This window comes from Lichenostomus cassidix, chromosome 4 (genome assembly GCF_008360975.1).
Source record: "Lichenostomus cassidix isolate B80296 chromosome 4, HeHo_3.0, whole genome shotgun sequence".
Taxonomy (NCBI): Eukaryota; Metazoa; Chordata; class Aves; order Passeriformes; family Meliphagidae; genus Lichenostomus; species Lichenostomus cassidix.
In genome coordinates, this window is record NC_139484.1 from 26,286,926 (window position 1) to 26,307,489 (window position 20,564).

General features: G+C 42.2%; 1 protein-coding gene across 1 annotated transcript; it reads left to right on the forward strand.

Moving 5' to 3' along the window:
• Positions 1-1,288: 1,288 nt before the first annotated feature.
• On the forward strand, positions 1,289-19,303 carry FAM241A (family with sequence similarity 241 member A). Its single transcript, XM_085059865.1, has 3 exons — positions 1,289-1,468; positions 2,460-2,825; positions 15,753-19,303. Exons 1-3 carry the CDS (start codon positions 1,289-1,291, stop codon positions 15,996-15,998), a joined length of 792 nt encoding a protein of 263 aa, XP_084915991.1. The 3' UTR covers positions 15,999-19,303.
• Positions 19,304-20,564: the final 1,261 nt, after the last annotated feature.

The window sequence follows — 20,564 nt, forward strand, 5'->3', positions numbered from 1 at the left end:
CCTCAGACAGTGATCTTGAAAGGAAAGTTGCTAAGTTGTGGGGATCTCTTTTGGTGACAGATCCTTCAGCTTGTTCTTGTGATTAGATCCTTATGAAGCTACCACACAGTTGCAAACGTTAGGAAGTGATACAGATTTCAGTAAAACACAGGAGAAACGTCAGAGCAGTTTGCAGCAGCTCAGCTACATTCACAGACCCAGGCACCAATGCAGAGAGCACATGAAACCTCAGAAAGTTCACCGTTAAGAAGAGCTAGGGGTTGTTATGTGAGTGTGGCACTGCCTTTACTATGAGCGTTTGCTACGAAGGGGAACGGCTTTCTCTGAGGTTAGTGAAGTTGCACAGGTTGAAATGGTGAATGCATCCTGAGAGATCTCAGTGAGGGCTTCTGAGACGCTGTTGTTTCCCTGAGCACTGCATCTCCTGCCCCAGAAGTGCTTTCACACACGGAGAGCACCAGGGAGCCAGAGGCAATTCCAGTGCACTGAGTTGCTCAATGTGAAGAAGCAGTCAAAGGCTGCCAGCTGCAGTAGGAAGGAGTGTGGCTTTTTTAGAAATATGGTGAACTTTCCTTCACTGCAGAAATTATGGAAGAATCTTTGTCTACAGGGAGATAACATAAAACCTGTGGGACTGCAGATAAGGGAGGAAGAAGAAGTAGAACCAAGCCAGCGAACACACATTTTACTACTGGCAGAATGGTCCCCAAGAAGCAGTGAGGTCAAAGGCTGTGCTGTGAAGAACAGTGGTGACCCCAGCATAAACTTCTCCTAAAAAATTTCTAATGCGCATTTTTGTGATCCACAAATCAGCAAAGGTTTATAGATGTGTTCTGAAAAGCTCATGGAAAGAGACGCCTAATCTATGCTTTAATGAAGACTTTTTTTTCCAGAGGGCTTTTACAGAATGCCAGTACTATGTGTGACACTTCATTTCTTCACAAATCGCCCACGGAGCAGAGAACCTCAGGGATGTTTTACTACACTGCTGCTGAGCAGTCATATTGTGCACAGAGATATATCACCACAGCACTTGGTGGTAAAGTCCATAGGATTTTTTTCTTGTGTCCAGTAATTTTGCATGCCAGCAGGACTGCAATAGTTTATGGTCACTGTCTAAACAGTGTCATATTTCTTCAAGCCTCTTCCTGTTCCTAAGAAAAAATACTAATAAACAAATGGGTCATGGATGAGAACTCTGAGCAAGCAGTTAGTCAGGTCTTCAGGGCAAACTGCTTTTGGCCACTCTGCAACTTGGGGAGCAGATGGGGCCAGTTGTTCCAACAGGATGAGGAGCCACAGCCAAGCAGAGCAAGGTGGGCACAGCAGTGGCCTCTTTCCCCAGTTCCCAGTCCCAGCTGTCCCCATGTTGGCTCTCAGCCCCTGCAGCCAAACCGAGGGGCCTGGCAAGTGCAGTGGCTTGTGTATTGCTCGTCACTTGGGAAAAATACTTGCTTGTAGCCTGAAGGTGTGACTGTACCACACTGAGTGGTTCTTTTCGATGGTTTTAGGTGTGCTACAACTACTGCTGTTTGTTGCCCAACAGTGATGACAGGAAAAGCAAACAGCTGGTAGAATTTGCTCCAAATGACAGTGGGATCCACACCCAGCCACCAGAAAGCCATATAATATTAACCCAAATGTCTGATGTCCACTGAATCCTACTGTTACACAACCTGTTAGCACCTCCACTAATTGCTTATTGAAAGAAAACTGAGCCAAGCAGACCTGCAACCAGCAATGCATGAACTGGATGAGGAGAAAAGATGCATAAGGATGACAGCAGTGGTCCCACACAGCTTGGGAATGCCACACACTGAAATCCAGCTTCACTTTCAGACTGTCCTTCCTGTGCTGGGGTGGACAGCATGGATAAGGTGTGCAGGGCTGGCAGGAGTGAGAGCTCTCTACAGAGGGACAGTGGTGCCCAAAGCAGGACTCAGGCGCACCCCTGTGCAGTGCCACCTCATTAACGCAGAATCAGAGAATCCCTTGGGAAAGATCCTTAAGGCCACTGAGTCTGTTAACCCAGCACGGCCAAGTTCAGCACTAAACCGTGTCCCCAAGTGCCACCTCTACACATCTTTTAATACCTCCAGGGATGGTGATTTCACCTGGGCAACCTGTTCCAATGCTTGACCACCCTTTCAGTGAAGAATTTTTTCCTAAAATCCAATCTAAACCTCCCGTGGTATAGTCCATACACCAAGACTTTTCTGGGTCTGCTGTTGCGTTTCCTTCTTCCTGGTGTGTATTAGTTCCTTTTAAAGAACAGAAGAGCCGATCCAAACAGCTTCGGAAGAGCGAGGCGAGTGTTTTCTCTCTCCCGAGGGAGGAACAGCAAATGCCACATGTCACACTGCCAAGAGGCAGCCGTTCCTCCCCAGGGACACACCAACGGGGAGCGGTGTGAAATTAACGCTTTATTAACACCTGGCACTTCCTGTTTGTAACAAAAGCTTCAGAGCACGGCTGCTCGGGGTGGTTTATTCTCCGCTCCAAGGAGCAGCAGGCGGCTGCCCGGCCCAAGGCGGGAGCCGGCAGCAAGGGCTCCCCGCCCCGGGCCCCCCCGTTCCCGGGGCCGCCCCTCGCTCCCGCGGCGCCGCCCTCCCTCCTCCCTCCCCGCCGCTCCCGGACCCCGTGACGGCCCCGTCCCGCCCCGGCAGGCGGGCGGGAGCGCCGGGTCCGCTCGGTCCCGCTCGGCCGGAGCAGCCATGGGCTCGGCGGCTCAGCTCCCGCCGCCACCGCCGCCGCCGCCGCTCGGGGATTGCGAGCGGGAAGCGGGGGCGGCGAACGCCCGGCACCGGCGGCGCCCGGAGGAGCAGGTGGGTGCGTGCCGGCCGGACAGGGGGCTGGGAGGGCGGGCCGGGCTCCGGGGCTGCTCCCGCCGTCGGGCAGCGGGAAAGCGGAGACGCCTTTTGATTCTTCTCCCGTGGCATCCCCGGTGCAGCCCACCCGTGCGAGCCGCTCCCGGGTAACGCTCCATTGCGGCGGGGCTTATGCAACCTGCGTGGGGCTGCCCACGCGTGATGCTGGGGTATCCCGCCTGACCCTCGTTCTTCCCTCCGGGACGCTCAGTCCGCCTGGTAGGAAATCCGAGCAGATGTACAAGGGGAGTCCCGGCACGGCATCCACATGTATCTCGCTGAAAATAACCAGGGTGCTCTTGCCATCCCCGGAATTCCCCAGTCGTTCAGCTCTTGTGTTCGTTCACTTGAGTATTTTAGGCTTTTCGTCTCTTTATTACTTAGGAAACGTAATATATTGTAATTGGAGGAAAACACCAAATTTTTTTTTTTTTTTTTGTCTGCTCCAGGATTTGTATTTTTATGGCATGGAAGTGGGCTTTTTGCTTAGGGAATGAAAGAAGCAGTTTCCCTATTGTTAGCTGTAAACTGCCTTTCCAGGCACTCTTTGTTTTGCAGACAGCATCGTCCCGGTGTTTAGACAAAGGCAGCGCTCTTAATGCACCTTTATTGATGTTTCATTTGAAGGAAGAAAGAGCACAACCTTTTTCATACACAATAGTAAAATGCAATGATCTGCTCTAAAATGCACTAGCACTGATGATTGCACAGGGGCAAACAGAGCTGCGGGAGCACATCCCGAAGTAATTTCCAGGTGGTTTTGATTTCGTTAATAATTTTTGTTGAAAATTCTTATAAGATGCTCTGCATTGAACCATAAGTGAGCCATGTCACAGCTGAAATAGTTTAATGTTGGAAAGTGTCTGTAAGGTAGTATTTGCCTGACATTACATCTAGAAGCGGGCCACTCTAAAATATTCTGATACTTGAGAATTCACTTAGTCACATTTATGTAAGCCAGTGCATCTTCTTGCCCCTTCCTCAAGAAAAATGGGACAGAGCAGAGCACATGCCTGAATGCAGGGTAAGGACAGATGCACCAAGAGAGGCTCTGTATCCATAAGCCCTCCTTCAGGACATCATAGGAGGCAAGTAAGGAATACGTTTGGTTCTGGCGGCTGTCCTCCCTGGAAAGAGAGGTTAAAAAGTTGCATCAGATTATCTCATGTGTTACTGCGCTCAAACTAGTTCTAACGCCTCACCAAGGAGCTTTCCCCTGCAATTTACAACTGCTTCCTATGAACAGATGTGTTGTAGTTTCAGGGTATGGTGCAGGCTGAAGAACTGCCTTCCAGTCTTGCTAAACACATTTTAAAATTAAACTGGTAAAGATACTGCTTGAGTGGCCACAGCCACACATGTCTAAGAAACTCTCTTTCCACTTTTCTCAGGCACAGATAGTGGTCCTGGCCCTTTCTGACAAGTTGGGGTGTAACAATAGGATAGCAAGGCAGTAATTTTAAATAGGCCACAAGGAAGAAGGAGAAAATCCTTCCTATTTATTGGATATGTTTCACTGTCATAGCATGGGGTAGTTTTTCTGCATACTGAGGTGCAGTCAGCTGGGCAAACAATAAACTAGATTAGCAAATAAGGAATGTCACTTACCTTTATTTAATATACATAGAGAATGTGAATATGGTATAAAACAATAGTAAAAATAATAATAATTAGGTAGATAAGTAGGATTGTTTTATTTTTCTGTGTAGGGAAGACACATGGAGTTGGTGGTACCTACACTTGCTGCAAACTTTGACAGAAAGTCCCAAATTCTCTTGTTCAAGAGAAGAACAAACATGTAGCTTGATTTGGAGGGGCTCCTGTGTCACCAAGCCTTGTCATGCCCTGTACCTTTTTTGCTTTCATGAGTGTTCAGTTTTCTCTCAAAATAATCAGTTTCCCCTGCCCTTTTTGGTCTCATGGAGGAATTGTTGCTAAGCTCTGCCGTTCCAAGGGGCAGGGATCCTGTTTCCAGGCTGGGTCCTTACTGGTGTCCCTGTGGAGGCCCAGCGCTGTCGCTGTGTTTGCTGAGGGTATTTGCACTGCTAACACAGACTCTGGTCCTCAGCCTGAGTTTTCCTGTTCCATGGTCTCTCCTGAAGTATAAATGCATTAGCCAATTTAGTAATATGTGCGATGCAAAAGAAAGGAGTCAAAATCTGCTTTGGTGTTCGTATAAATTCTTATATCTCTCATCTGCTGCAAAGTAAAGCCTGCATGAGAGCAAATCCTTTGGCCTTTTTTGAGATGGACTTTTAGGTGAGGATCTGGGGCTGCACACCTGGGTGTGATTTGTTTTTTCACCATTTCCTGCAAAATAAACGCTGTTTGTGTAAGATCATACCTTGTAATATAAGACTAAAACATTACCTTCCTGATAAGCAGGACCTAACTAATAATGTGTTCACCCGTTATTTTTTTTTAAAGAGAGAGTATTCTGTAGGAAATAAATCTATTTAATGCCAAACACTCTGGCTTTAATTTTTTATTGAAGTTTGTTATTGTGTCAGCACAGGCATGCTTAATGAAATTACTGGCAGGTATGTTTTTGAAAGAATAGAATTATATAAATGTTATACATAGCCTTTGGAATTCATTATTGCAATAGACTGTAGAATTACCTACTTCTGTGATTAGATTTGAAAGCTGAACAGGAGGATAATTTGATTCATATCCTTTGTTGGTTTGCATGCAAAGGTAATTACACCTACTTTAGTCTTTAAAGCACTGCAGGACCTGGGTAGTCTCTTCCACCTCTCCTTTGCAGTGCTGAGGTTCAGAAGTAGTGAGTGAAGTCACCCAAAGATTCAGCTACTCCTGAAGCCAGGGGAGTAGGTTGCTGCTTTGCCCTGCAAGTTCACATTTCTTTTCCCTGTTATTCGCCAGACACATAAATTGTCCTGTATTTTCAACATCACTAGAGATAAGGACCTCAAACCTCCTTCCCTAACCCACTTTCTAAAATAGGTTAGCCGCTGTCACATTACTGCACTCTAAATCTCATCAACACCTATAAATTAAACTGCTACATAAGAATAGAATAGTGTGAGTGTGTGTTAATAAAAGGTGATGCAGAAGTCCCGCATTTGCATTGCCTGCATCCTGCACATGCCATACAGTAGGACATGAGGTGGTATTAGTGGGATACACAGCACCCTGTCTGTCCATAGGGACTTTGAAGCCAAGCTGTGTGTCACAGTGGAGCTCCTGAAAGCTGTGGCACTGTGGTTCCCTTCTGTGCCCACTGAGAACTGTGGGTACTTCCCTGGCTGGGCAGCAATGGGGTGTAATTCCTTGTAATCAAAGATGAAGGCAATGACAAAATTCCCAGTTGCTTCAGTGAGGCCAGGATCTCCACGCTGTTTTAGGATACACAGAATCCACAGTGCTGTTCAAGTATAAAACCAAGGCTTCTAGAAAACGTTTAAATGCAGAGTTAATACATAATATATGTATTTGCAAGTAGATACATTAGCATAGATGATAAACTTTTCATTAACCTGAGTTTGAAACCCTTTTGGGATGTTTTATTATTATTTTGAACAGTGTTTTATGGCTGTAAGTGGAGTATTTTATCTTCTAATATATGGTTTCAGATTTAGAGGTGCTGTTACAAAAAGGCTTTGAGAATTATGTTGCGGAGGTATGGGTGTCTTAACTAAGTTCAAGTCCTAGACTTTTTTAATAACTTTCCAGTATTTCTGGCATTTCTCCAGAATGGGGACGATGAGCAGAAACAGAACTAGAGAATAATATCAACAGACCTGTGGTATCCCTTGTGTAAAATATTAATTAGACTGCTGGGTGTATGTGTGTTGTATTGCTCAGAATGGTGCAATTTCAGTCATAAGTCAGTAGAAACTGAGAATGTTTTAAAGTTCCCTTGTGTATGTGGAACTTGTGGTGCCTAAGGCTGGAAACCTATTTCTAACTTATTCCACACTGTGATAATCTGAAAATTGTAGGTTTCTCCTGCTCACAGTTGTTGGAATTTGTTTCGGAAAATAGTCATACTTGACAAGGAGGACTTAATCCCAGATTTGTTCTGGCTCTACAGATAATTAACTCTGTTGCAGAGGTTCATAACTATAAAATAATAGGTGATAATAACTTTCTAAAAAGCATTATTAAGTTTTCTGCGGCTTAACAACATTTGAAGAAAAAAACCTCAACCCTTCAAACATGCCTGTATTACCTACAATACATAGGATAATATGCTCTGTTTGAATGATGAGAAGATCCCATTTTCTTAAAGAAAAAAGTATTCTGGAGATAGAAGCAAATAGAAATATCTTCTCTTTAAAAGGCAAAATTAACAGCTGTTGCTTTCAGCAAGCCAGTTCATTTGATACCACTCTGAGTGTACAGGGATTGCAAACCTTTTTGCTGGGTCAGGCTGACCAGTTTTGGTGGGGCACTCTGATAAATGAAATCAAATGGAAATTAAGTGTTGCAGGTGTAATGGAAAGATGGATTAGCTACTGCATTTGATCTAGTCTCTATATAAAATTGCAGCATGGATGGGATCAAGTTACAGGGACAGTATTAGGAGCATAAGAAAGAGTGTAAACAGCACCCTGAAGTGGGGGAGAGAGGCAGTAGATCTTGACATGGGGCTGGCAGGTTTCCTCTCCCACCTCCCCGCCTGTCCTTCACACTTTCTCATTTGCTGCTGTATTAGTGGCACATTGACTCCCAAAATTATGGGACTCCAACATTCTTTGTTTTTATTGGGGGAAGTCTCTATTCTTCTTGAAGCTCTTTCTGTTCCACCTATATAAAAGTTAAGTATCTGGAAAAGCCTTTTCGTCTCCTTAACGCAAAGCCTCTCCCGGTATTTCAAAGTTTGTTCCAGTAACTGTTGATTCTAAACTTGAATTGCTGTAAAAGCTGACTAAAGGGAATCTGGGGCTGTTGCTTTTCTTATGTTGTTGCTTGTTTCTATAGAAACATCTTGTCTCAATTTTATAAATGATTTCTAGATTCTTGCTGTAAAATGAATGTTAACCCAATCTTTGGTTTGCATTCTTTTGTTTAAACTTCCTCTTGAGTATTTCACTTTTATTGGTAGCTGCTGTAAAGTACTTTGGTATTAAGAATTTTTCTAGTTTTCTTGCATTTGCTTCTTCTTCCCAGAGGAACAAGTTTAACTTAGTTTTTTCTGTCTTCTTTTTCATCTGGAATTGAGGTATGGGTTTTTTTTCTCATTTTCAAACCTATTAATCTTTTCATACTTAAATATCGGATTAAAATTAGCCCAGAGAAATTAACCTGGTTGGCTGTTTTTTTCTCTCCAGACAGTTGAAACTAATTTTGTTATCCTAATAATCTGTTGGCTGAATATCAAGATCTTTTTACTGTTTACACTTACAAGGCTAAATATTAATTGTTAGTTTTATGCTAGCAAAGGATGCAAAGGGATACCGTTCTTCTCCTGTAGTAAAGAGGGAGAAAATCAGAAACATTTCCAATAAAATTATTTGCCTTTCTTGGGCAAATTTCACTTTAATTAAACATAAGATATCTTTTAAGTACAAGAAAGCAGGTTGAGATGCTGATCAGATGCCAGGTGTTACTGGTGATGAAACTGTTTTGCATATGTGGAGGAGTAGGAGGCAGAGAGGTGGCACCACCCAGCCACTGCATCAGCAGGGTTTGTGCTGCTGCCCTGCAGTGGGGTGAGGCTGTGGTTCACAGCAAGAGGAGGACAACACCTGGGAACCTGCTGTTGGCTGCAAATCTTCAAAGCCTGTCCGTGGCAACACACTGGATGGTTGTGTGGCTGAGCACCAGCAAGGTCATTCATTCCTCCAGGAGTTCCATGGCTGGCTACCCAACGATCAGATGCTTGTAGCTCTGTGCTGGCTGGCGTGTGTCCCTATCTGCACCCAGCAGAAGTTGGTCTCTTGTTCTGGAGGAGAGAGAACTTGTGGTTTCTTCCATCCTGGTCTCTGTCATCTGCTCACTTTCTTATCTTTTTTTTTTTTTTTTCTTAAGAGTGGTACTGAATTATTTTCTGTTTTAGCTTGCATCCTCTGAAAAAGATAACTCTGGGGCACTATCTTCTGAACATTAATGTCCCAACTTACTGAAAAATACTCCTATGTTTTTGAAAGTAAGCGTGTTCCTAAAGTCATATCTCACTGGCTTTTCTGACATTTGGGTGTCTGTAGGCTTCAGCTAGCAGACACACCACCTGTTCCCTGGAGTAAAAATAACCACGACTGAAGTAAAATAGATAGTGAGCAGTTAAATATTGCAGAGAAAACTTCTTACTTGGAAAAAAAATTAAATGTGTAGATGGGTATGTAAATGTGATATCCCTGCATTTCTTTATCAGAGGTTTGTTTTTTTTTTTTAACATCTCGTTCTGAAGTCAGCCATGTGTTTCTTTATTACAGGGGTTTTTTAACATCTCATTTAGATGTCATTAAACACGTGCTTGCTATTGAACTCAAAAGGGATTTCTTTTCTATCTAATGTGGAAATGATTCTCTTAAATATGCCATTCTTTTTCTTTCTTTTATAACTGTACACATGATGAATTGTGCTCTGAGGCATGTCAAACGATTTGGAGACGCTGCTGCTTTTCTGTGTTGGAGGAGAACATTGCGTATACCTTTCTGTCCTCTTTCATTGCCTTCTTTGCCCAGCAGCACTTCTTTTGAGTGTAAAATCACAGGCTTTTACATGGAGAGTAGTTATTTTCCCAATTCATTGGCCTTTTCTCCTCCATTGTTGGACTTCAATATTTGTCTAATGCCCTTTCAGGCAGTTGATGCAAGAAAAGAGGCAATTATAGACTTGTACTCAATCTGGTGCTGTTGTTGAGTGTGGGGTGGGAACTTTTCAAGTTGTTTGAGCAAGAGAAGACTGGTGAGGTTTCTTCTAATTATCTAATTATCTAAAATAGATAGAAGAATGCTATTTGGTTTGCTTTAATGGATCTTGTACCTTCAGAGTAGTGGAATGGATTTTTATTTTCTTTTTTTTTTTTAACAAAACATCCTGAATCTTCAGGTGGAGCAGGTTCCTTATGTTCATCTATTCCCTCTTCCCACAGAAGAAAGGCTGTTGAACTTTATCCAGTCATTTCACTCAGGTCGGTTACTTGGGATTGTTTCCACACATACAAAAGAAAATCCCAAACTGAACACACCATCTCAAGATTCTTAGCCTTGAAGTGTGGAAAGCTGTGGACCAAGCTGCTGCTTCAGCAAATGAAATGCCTGGAAAACCATAGCTATACCTGTTCTCCCCACTGCCACATCAGGGATGAGGTTGCAGAGCTGAAACTTGTGGTTACTTTAGAGCTGTTCAGTCCTCTCAGCAGAAAAAAAAAATAATTAAATCTGTGCTCCAATGCTATTTTTGATTAGCCATGGGAAAATAACTTCCCAAGTGTGTAGGGTAGTTTTGTGTCCCTCTTGGACCCATTTGTGTTCTGCATCCTTCCAGGGCTTGGCATACTTGGTGTGATCTGTAAATGGTCAGGTGCAGAAACAGTGTGCTCCCAGAGATTTGAAGGGAAAAGACCTTAAAGTGGCTACATGACACATAGGACATGCAGATATGGATCAGTCTTAGGCCATTGTGAAAGGTTCAGTGCTAACTTTATCCCAGGGAATAGCATATGACTCATTGCAAAGATGGCTTCTTTCCGGGGAGAGGATGTTCTGATGGGATCTCATGTTTCACTGCCTGGGCAAAACACTCTTTGATAGGAAGGGGCTAGGTGTGGCTAGCACAGGTCTTTCCCATGAGAATTCCTTTTGTGTTTTATAAATAAAGATAAGGTTTGGATGTTACTAAAAACAGTGTCCCAAGATTTGGACGGTGCAGGCCTGGCCAATCAGGCCTAGGGGGAGGTTTCTGACTGACCAATCTGGGTGACCTTTGAAAACTATATGTATGATGAAATCAAAACAATAAAGGTCCTTTTCCTTCTTGCCACTGAGAACTGGGTTCTTTACTCTGTTAGCGGCTCAACAGTGACATCTAGGCAAGAAAAAGATTGTCCTGTCAGACTGGTGTGGAGCAGCCTCTACTCGTGACACGCCATGTGTCTTTCTGAATTTAGGAAGCAGCAAGTTTCAGTGAATGTGTGGAAGTTTGCCATAAGCAGGGTTAGTTAGTGGTCAGAGCACAGGGAATTCTGTGTGTTGATGACAAACATAACTGGTAAAGCCACAGCCGGATGTTAGTTGGGTTCAGTAGGATGAGTAGGACTTTACCTTCTTTGTTGTTTTAAAGCTAGTCAAGGAAAAGATTCAATTATGTGGGGGATTTTCTTTCAACAGCACTTCAGGCATTTAGGAGCATCAGCTGTTCTGGAAGCAGACAGAACTTGGTGCTTCCTCATAGAGTTTCATTATGAAGAAAAGGTGATTTTTATGGCATCCTGCATCACATCTGAGAAGGAACATGCTTCTCCTTGAGGCAAGCATCAAAGCCTCTAAGCTCATTGAACTTAACAGCTGGAGAAATTGAGTTACAAAGTTTCACTGTAAAAGTTTTTCAGAGTTTGGATCTTCAAGTTCTGGCTATCTGCCAGTAAACAGTGGAATACAGCAGACAATGGCTTTGCTGATGAAAATGTGCCATTTTGAATAGGGAGGGGAATTCTGTAATACCAAACATCTGAAAAGACCAGAGGAAATGGAGTGGTTGATGGGAACCTTTGGGTACCAGTGGGTTTATGAAAGACATGGTTTGTGCATGCTGAGCAGTGGAGCAGATCAGATGCTTCCCTTTCTGTTCTGTATGATAACTCTGTTTTTAGCTTTAAATAATATAAAATTTTAAAAAGTAGAAAACAAATACAAAATTGAGTATGGAGTGCTGCATCCAGCTCTGGAACCTCCAGCACAGGAAAGACATGGACCTGCTGGAATGAATCGAGAGGAGGGCCATCAAGATGCTCAGAGATACATGAAGATGCACCTCTCCTGTTAAAGCAGGCTGATGAGAGTAGGGGCTGTTCAGACTGGAGAAAAGATTCAGACTAGGTAATTCCAGTAAGTCTAAAATAAAATTATATTGATGTAAAATTAATTTAAATTGCAGTTAGAGGTAATTAATTTCAGTAATTTGATAAGAAACATTAAGTTAGGAAACAAATGCAATCAGCATTTCTAATACATTCTGGTTGAGACTTATTAACTTAGGAAAGCCTTATTCTCCATTCTCCTTCAGGAATAATACCATATATATCTATCTGGTGATTGTCTTTGAGCCAGTTGGAGGAAGGGGGAAAGAGAATGCTCATCTGAGAGAGGGCACTGCTGTTTCTCTCTTTTCAGGAGATATTTTGGGCATGTATTAATCTACATCCATGTAGATTTCTGACTGCACTCCTGTTCCCCAGGCCCTCTGAATTTCTTCATGACTCTTGTGTTTCAAAGACTGAGGAAAGCCAAACAAATGAGTGCAAATGCAGTGTCCCTCTCTTACATGCCCTGCTGAATTGTAGCAGATGAATTCTGGGAGTGCCCCCTGCATAGCAGGTGTTAATTATGAGAAGTGCTGCTGGAAAGGCCTGGAAATCATGTTTTCTCTGGGGTTAGTGCAAATCAAGAAATTCCCTCTGCTCCCTCGTGACACACAATTGATTCTTAAAAGTCATGAAGACAAGGCGGGGTTGTTGATTTTTAAAACTAGCCACTTTGAAACAGAAACTTCTGCTTTTGCATGAGGAAGGTCTGTTTTGTAGAGGCAAGGGCGTGTGGCTGCTGGGAATGGGTACATTTCTCTCTCTGCATTTTGTCTGTTATGGTAGTGTCTGTCCAGCTTCAGGCTGATTCAGCAGAATTTAGTATGAAAATAGCCTTATGAAAATAGTTCTGTAAAAATTAAAGAGTCAGCTGAGAACTGCATGTTTGCTGAAGACAGCCAGTTTCTAAAATTGTTTAGAAAAGTATTTTTTGGGGGTAAGTAAAAAGAAGGATTTGGTTCTGAGAGCTACTGGCACGTATATGGGACTGTGTGCCATTTTACTGTTGCTCTGAAAGTTAGTGAGAGAAATTCTAGCTGCAATGTTAAAGCTTATTTAATATTCCTTAGCAATGTGGAGTACTGCAACATTATTGGTATTTGCCCTAAAGGTTCTGTTTTAGCTACACCTCTGAAGAAATTAATTTGTCCAGCATGAGAAATATTATGCAAAAGTAAAGCAAGATGTGCCATCAGTGTTTCATGACTGATCATCTGTTCTCAGCTTCACTTGCTTTTTGTTGAGTTGCCTGAAGCAACATATACTTAGCCTGAATTAACTGAAGCAGACTTTGAAGTCTTGAGAATTTCCATGATCATTTTGAAAGGTTTTGTAAGCTATTGCAAAATATTTGGAAAAATAACTTGACACTTGTTCTGTAATTAAACATACACTTGTCAGTCTCTGTGCCTGGAAGCTCCCCGTGTGTAATTGCTTTAGAATCCATGAATCTACCCTTGTCTGAGAAGGTGAGGGCGGGGTAATTAAAAAATCAAAAAGACCTGGACACCCTAAGTGAGGTGGAATTTACTCAGTACCCTGCTTAAGAGAGTGTGCAACTTCTTGCTGTTAGGTTGTCAAAGCAGGTGGGGCTGCAAGCGCAATGCCGTGTCCTACAGCCACCTCACACCAGGAAAGATGTTGGCATGGACACGTGTGGTTAATCCTGCTTATCCCAGTGGGAGCTGCAGAGGAGCTTGCAGTCCTGTGCCTGCTGGTGGCCTCCTGGCCAGTGCTGCACTTGCTCTGTGCCAAGGCTTCCAGGACCTTGCTGAGTACCACTAACAAGCCAGGGGCAAAGAAGTGATGTGTTTGTTTTCCCCCTCGTGGTTGCCCTGGCCATGGCTAGAACATTTCTGAACTGTTCCTCTCAGAAATGGTTTCTGCACCGCTTGATGTGAGCTGTGCTCTGATCCCCTTCACCGTGATCCATCACATGCTCCCTCTGGTCTCTGCATGCAGGAAGCAAATAAATGTATTTTCCCTTCCCAGCACATCCTTTCTCTTTTCCCCTAGTTGCTGTGGTCAGTATACCACTTAGGCTAAGAGCCTGTTTGTCTCCCTGTGCTCTTTGGGAATGGAGGGATGAGAGTTCCATTGTGGTTCCAGCTTTGCCGAGTTTGCAGGGACTCACAAGAGGCTCTGCCTTTCCAGAAGAGACTGATCTTGAAATATTGGAATTACTGATTAGTCAATATTGCTTTGAATTAAATAAAGCACAGTTAAAGCCAAAATGTTGAAAGAAATATAGTAAGGGGAAGAAAACAAGCTGGGCCTGTGAAGTGGGCTGAAAAGAGACAAGGGGGTGTCTGTCTGTACAAAACCTCCAGTACTGCAGTTCTCCACTCTCAGGCTCTTCTGTAGAACCACAGAAAGAGTGACCAGAATATTAATTATTAATTAGTTATGAACACATTACTATTTAGGCTTCTGCACCTGTCACTTTCTGGGATTCAGTACTGAAGATTACAGATTCTTTGTGAATACCTAAATAAATAAATAAATCCAGGTACTTTCAGCTGAGGGACTGTTGGGGTTTTGTTGTTTTGGTTTTTTTTTTCAGCAGCTGTAGAGCTTTACCCAGAGCATTCAGCCAGCAGATTCTGCATGGTGGCCTAAAGTCGGGCCTAGAAAAATAATATTGGCTTTCTTTGGTCTTTGCTGGATGTTTTTTTGTAAGAGTGGGAATTCACTTTATTATTTGCTCTCTAATGGAGAGCCTGGCACTGGTGTGAAAGGAAATTTCTGTTTCTCTACCAAGACCATGCCATGTAACAAGGGATGCAGAATAGCTTTCATCCTTGAAGATGGAACATGTTTGCTTTGAATCTGGGAGTAGACTAATTGCACATAGAGCTTGCAGGCAATTTGTAGGACCTATTGATCAGTCGACTGAAATATTGATGAGTACCTGCTGCACATGTCTTCCCTGTTGCCTAATGGCAGCATTAGAAGACTCATGTTCATCATCTTGAAAGCATGTTCACTCTGTTGTACCCAAACACAAGGCAATAAGGTTTTGTGCAAAGAAGCACTGGACACTGGGGAAGAGAGATGGGATCTCAAGCAATAATCTGGTTGCAACGTACATGTTGAAACATTCATGTTTTCTGCAGTGATGTTTACCTGTGGCATCTTCATTTAAAGATGGATCTCTGCCTTCCCATGCATTTGCTGTGTCATTTTTTATTTCACAAAAAGTCCAGATGTTGTTTCCCTTTCCCTTTGCTTTTTTATACCACCACTTTGCGTCTTTGTCAGTGTTCCCTTTGCTTTTTTATACCACCACTTTGCAGTCCTTGAGTCAGTCTTCCTTTGCCTGATTTGCATGGCTTCCTACACCAGCATCAGGATAGATGTTTGTTGCTTTCCTGTTTGGATCCAGTGCCCTTCTTTCAGCACAGGTTAGTAGCCCTTCAGGTCCCTGGGCTTCAGTGCAAAATACTTCATAGTTCATGTTTAATAGTTTGGTATCATTCTGGTGGTCCTGAAGATATTCTGGAAACAATTCAGCCAAATCCCCTCCTTGGAAATAGAGGCATCTCATTCCATTTTGGTTGCCCTGACAACCACAGGCAGGTTGCACAGACAGGTAAGATATATGACCTTCAGGAGAGCTTTACACCTCCTCTAGAGTGGCATCTGGAGGGGAGACAGGCTGTCATATATTTGTAGCACCACTTCAGATGTCCCAGGTTTGGACAAATGTCATCCTTAGCATTGTACCAAGGTCACAAGCTATGTAGCATTTTCAGTCTCTTGATTTAAGAAGTAGATTTATTGCATGTGTATCTTAGCTTTATGCATTCAGATAGAAACAGAGGAGAGACTTGTTCAGAATCACAGTAATAAAATTGTACAATACATTTATTTTTTTTGTCTTCTTTCTGCAGGTCCAACAAGAGCAAAGGAACCACACCACAGAACCTGTGATAGATGACTATAAAAAGATGGGGACCCTCTTTGGCGAACTAAACAAAAGCCTTATCAGAATAGGCTTCACAAGGATGTACTTTGGAGAACGGATAGTAGAACCTGTCATAATTATATTCTTCTGGGTTATGCTCTGGTTTCTTGGCCTACAAGCTCTTGGACTGGTGGCTGTTCTGTGCCTTGTCATTATTTATGTACAACAGTAAACTTTTATAGATACTGTTTGGATTATGTATTTCAACACTGTCACTATGTCAGTGGATTTATGTGTTTAAGTAAATGGGTGTTATATCAAAAGCTGCCATGCTTCAGATTGCTTAACTTCCAATGGGAACTAAAATTATGCATTTTAAGCCAAATCAGCAGTGCCCTACTACATCTTTGAGGGGCAAAAAAAAGGAGACATTTGGAATTTGTATATTTATAATATAATGGTGTGAAATGTACTGTTTTCTGCACTCTTGGGGCCTTAGCCCAAGGATTGGCTTTTCATTTTTCACTCCCCTCCCCTCTCCCCATGTTCTTGCTTTGTATAGTGAAAATTTCATGCCTGGTTTTAAGAGGACACTTGATGTGAGTGTTCTGTTTCACTGTTGGGGGGAAATCATGTGCTGTTTGTTCCCTGAATGTGCATAATTTGTTAATGTTTTGCTGAAAAGCTAATTCTGCACAAGAGAGGTTTGCTAACAAACCTGCAATGACAAACATTCATAGGATGAATATGATTTCCCGACACAAAAGCAACTTTGGTTAGTGTATAGTAAGCTCTCCCCCAGGAAACAAGCTATACCAGCAAAATGCTCTTACTCTAGTATTTGTGCTTTCACACAAGACTTCAGCTCTTGTTTAGGAGAAATTGCAGTCCTGCATTGGCCAAGTGGTCTAATGTAGCTCTGCCTTGTTTTTTGGAAATGTACACAGCTCCTGCTGCTATTTTTCTTTCTTTATTTTTTGTACTTGCTCTTTCCCCCAGCTCTCCTTCTTAAGATAAATATTTGGATAATTCATGGAGTTTGTAGGTAGTTCCAGCTGCAGCATTGGAGAGTTGCCATTCCAGACAGCAGTGCTAGAACGTTGTTTGCTTCCTCTGGGTGGTATGAGAAGTGTCTGAACAGCCAGATATCAGAGCAGATCTCGTAATGCTTCCCGAGTTTGCAGCAGCACAGGCCCACATGAGCTAAAGATTTGTGCATGTAAGCAAACTGGACCTGTTTCCTCTTGCAAGGCAGGAATGGACTTGAAACCAGATGGTCATTTTATTTAGTTGTTTTAACTGGTTCCTTTCCATCCTAGGCAACTAAAATGCCTACCTATAGGTAAATGTCATGGGCCGCACAACCTAGAGAATAGGTTATATACATTCAAGAGTGGGTGCAAAATTCACTCCAGTAGCCACCCCAGGGGTGTACTGGATTTTTCCAAGTTAAACACGCTTGTTTCTCATGAAGAGAAACAGAAAAATGAGACAGAATCTTTACTTCTTTTACTTTACTAGTGCTACTAAATAGGCTGCCAATTTAATATTTGCTGTACATTACTTTTAGTAAGAAACTTAATTGCAAAATTGACTTCATCTGTGGTACAGTGAAATTATGTATTTGCTTAAAGAAATGTAATAGGAGATCTGAAATTTACAGAAAATTACTTAACCTTTTGCAGTGACTTTTTTCCTAAATGTTTTTACAACTTTAAATGAGTTGAAAATGCTGTCTTATTCAAAGACTTTTGAAGCTAAGGGAGGTTTCTCTGTAGTCCCAGTACTGCAACTGGATTCTCGAGGCTGACTTTATAGCTGGATCATGTGGTCTGCTAGGCTCTATTTCCAGGACTCCTGGCCCCAGTCCTTATGGGGTTGATTGGCACCTGGTTAAATAGTTATGCTGGTGGCAGGGAAACATTGGAGAGCCAAAGGTGTTTCCGGAAACAGGGGGTTTTGTTGTTCACAGCTTGAAGTCCCAAAGCAAACAGCAAGTACAGGCTGAACTCAGAGGCAGGAGCTCTGTACTCAAAAGTGCCTAGGGGTAAGCTTTGGGTTTGTTTCAAGTCCCCTAGAAGCAGAACATCTGTTTACATTTTTGCATATTTGTATAGATAGAATGATGGAGTTATGTGTGTTCTTCTCCTGTGCAAGAGTTGTTTTACAAAAGCATCCTGTAAAAAAAGTTTTAAAAAAAAATCCTTTCTTTATTCCCACAGTCCAGTTACCATACAAAGAATTTTATCTAATTCCTTTCATCCTATAGGAAGACATGAGTCTGTGATACCCTTGTTGCAGTAGTTCTCTTGTGTAAAGATGCTGTGCTGTGAGATGACATGTGGTGCTTCCTTGAAGTGGTGATTTTGCTCTGTACATAAGGAATGGGGAACAGTGAATCACGGGTGTGACCAACAACTTCAGTGAGGACATTGTTTATATGCATGTGACCTTTCAGTAGGAGCAGAACTGTGGCTGTTGCACTCATGAATTCAGTTCAGTTGTTTGTTCAGTGTTCATGTTTGTGTACATGAGGGAAAGGTAGCTGTGGGACTAAGACTGTGTTTAGTGAATGTCTTAGGTGATTTCTCTTGAGGGTTACTTGATATGTCTTGTCCTTTATAGAAGCTTTTCATTTTTAAAAACTAAAAAAAATAGTTCTAGTGGTGTTGGGCTGACTGAAAATGGAAAAAGAGAAATAATGTATTGCATGGACGATCCCCCTCTGCTGTTTGGTTTCGTACATTCCCTTGTATATAAGAATTTGTACTGAACTGTCTGTCCTAATTTTGTGCTGTTACTGTACTATCTCCTTCTCATTTGCAAGGAAGGCAGGAGGAGCTAAGGAAAAAGGGGAACTGGGATAGAATATAGAGTGGGAAGTGGAATGTGGTGAAACGATGTGTGTATGTGTCCAAAGAAATCTGATCATAAATGTGTGCCAAAACTGAGGGGGAAATGGGTGAACAGTCCTTGCTCATGTTCTTTGTTCCATCCAGATGTAGTAGCAAGGCAGAGGAAGCACCAAGTCCATTCAAAGGATGTCCCTAGCTGAAAACGCAGGAGGTTGATTTTAAAAAAGACAATTTCACTGTTGTCTATATAGTAAAAATTGATAATGTTATTTATACTGTTACATATTATTATTATTGACAGAACTGAAAGCACCTTTATGCATCTGTATGTAGGACTGTATGAAAGAATTATGTCCCTTAAATCTGTGTTAAACGACAAACGATGTAATTCCTGTTGGTCAGTGTGACATGGCAAGCGTTTTACATAACCTCCATTTTTTAAGGGACGGACTCTTCAGTACTGCTTCACACCTGCCAAATGCATAAATGTTTGAAATACTGCATACAGAGAAGCTCTGCAAGGAGAATCTTGGAGAAAACCCTGTTTGCACCGAAAAATCATCACATCAAAACTGTCCATATAAAAAGGAAAAATCATATTTCTTAAAAACTCTGTATTGAATGAATCCTATGGAAAGCACTTTGTTACTCTTTCTAATAAAAAGTATTGCCATCAATGAGATCTGTGAATTCATTGTGGTGCTTTGTTCAAAGTTACTTGGATCCTTTCAGAATTTCATGGTAGGCACAGATGAAATGGGGCAGTGTTCAGATATCCACTGAAATCAGTCAACTTGTAGCTGGTGGAGAAAAAACTGCAGCACAAGAGGGGAATAAACTGCATCAGGTCTCCATGGTTGTATGCACCAAGTTATGCTGAACTAAATAAAAATAAATAGTAGAGCTGGATGTTAACAAATAATGGCTACATTATGGTGTAAATTTCATTTCACAGCATATCTATTTTGCATCCAGAGCAGCCTCTGAAGGAACCAGATGCACTCAGGGTTGTGAAAAATCCTTTGAAGTGACAATTGCTGTGCCACAGAAAGGTTTGGGTGTTTTCAGGGTTTTTTTTGTTTGGTTGGTTGGTTTTTTGTTGTTTTTTTAGATACATGTAGAACATTATGTGATTCAAAACAAATCTACTTCAAACCGTTGTTTTGGTTTGCTTCTGCATGTCAGACAGGTGTTCATTCTGCCAAATCCAAAAGACACTTAAATGTATCTGTGTTGCTCAGGATGCCCAGTGAGTTAAGCAGTTTATGATTTTTTAAAGTAGCAAAGTTGAATTTTCGTCATTTAAACTCTTACTGGTGAATGTGCATAAAAGAAATAAGGCTCATTCCTGAATAAATTCAAGCCTTCAGGTTTTATTTCAGTTAAAGTATCTTTGTCAGGCCTTTTATAGGGTGCATGCAAATTCACAAGCAAACAATCTGGCTTTGATTCTTTTCATCCTGAACTTTACTCTAGGTTTTGGGAACTTTAGTTTTTAGTCTCTCCCCTCTGCCAGAACTGACAGCTTTCTCTCCTTGGTCCATTCCTCTTTTCACTCTGGCATTGCCTTCTCTAGGGATGTTCACTTTGAACAGTCTTCCTCTGTGCCAAGGGTCCAGGGTTTTTCATCATTCAGTCTTCTTAAAAGCTACCTACATAGAAAATCTATTTTCAGATTGGTGTTTTGTTTGTTTTACTGTGTGCCTGCTTAACACCAGAGAGAGGAAATTAGAGAGAAGATTTTTTTAAAAATATGTGTATGCTGATCAGTCACTTCTTTTTTGCAGTGCCTGTCTTCTGGTTTAGATGATGGTTACTGAACTGTGATTTGCAATCACCAAAGGTCCAAGAGAGCATTACAAATGTGTAAGGTAAGGAGCCGTTGGGAGGTTGGCACCAGGACTTTAAGAAAAGGTGGGTCAAGCAGCATGTGGCTTAGGGTT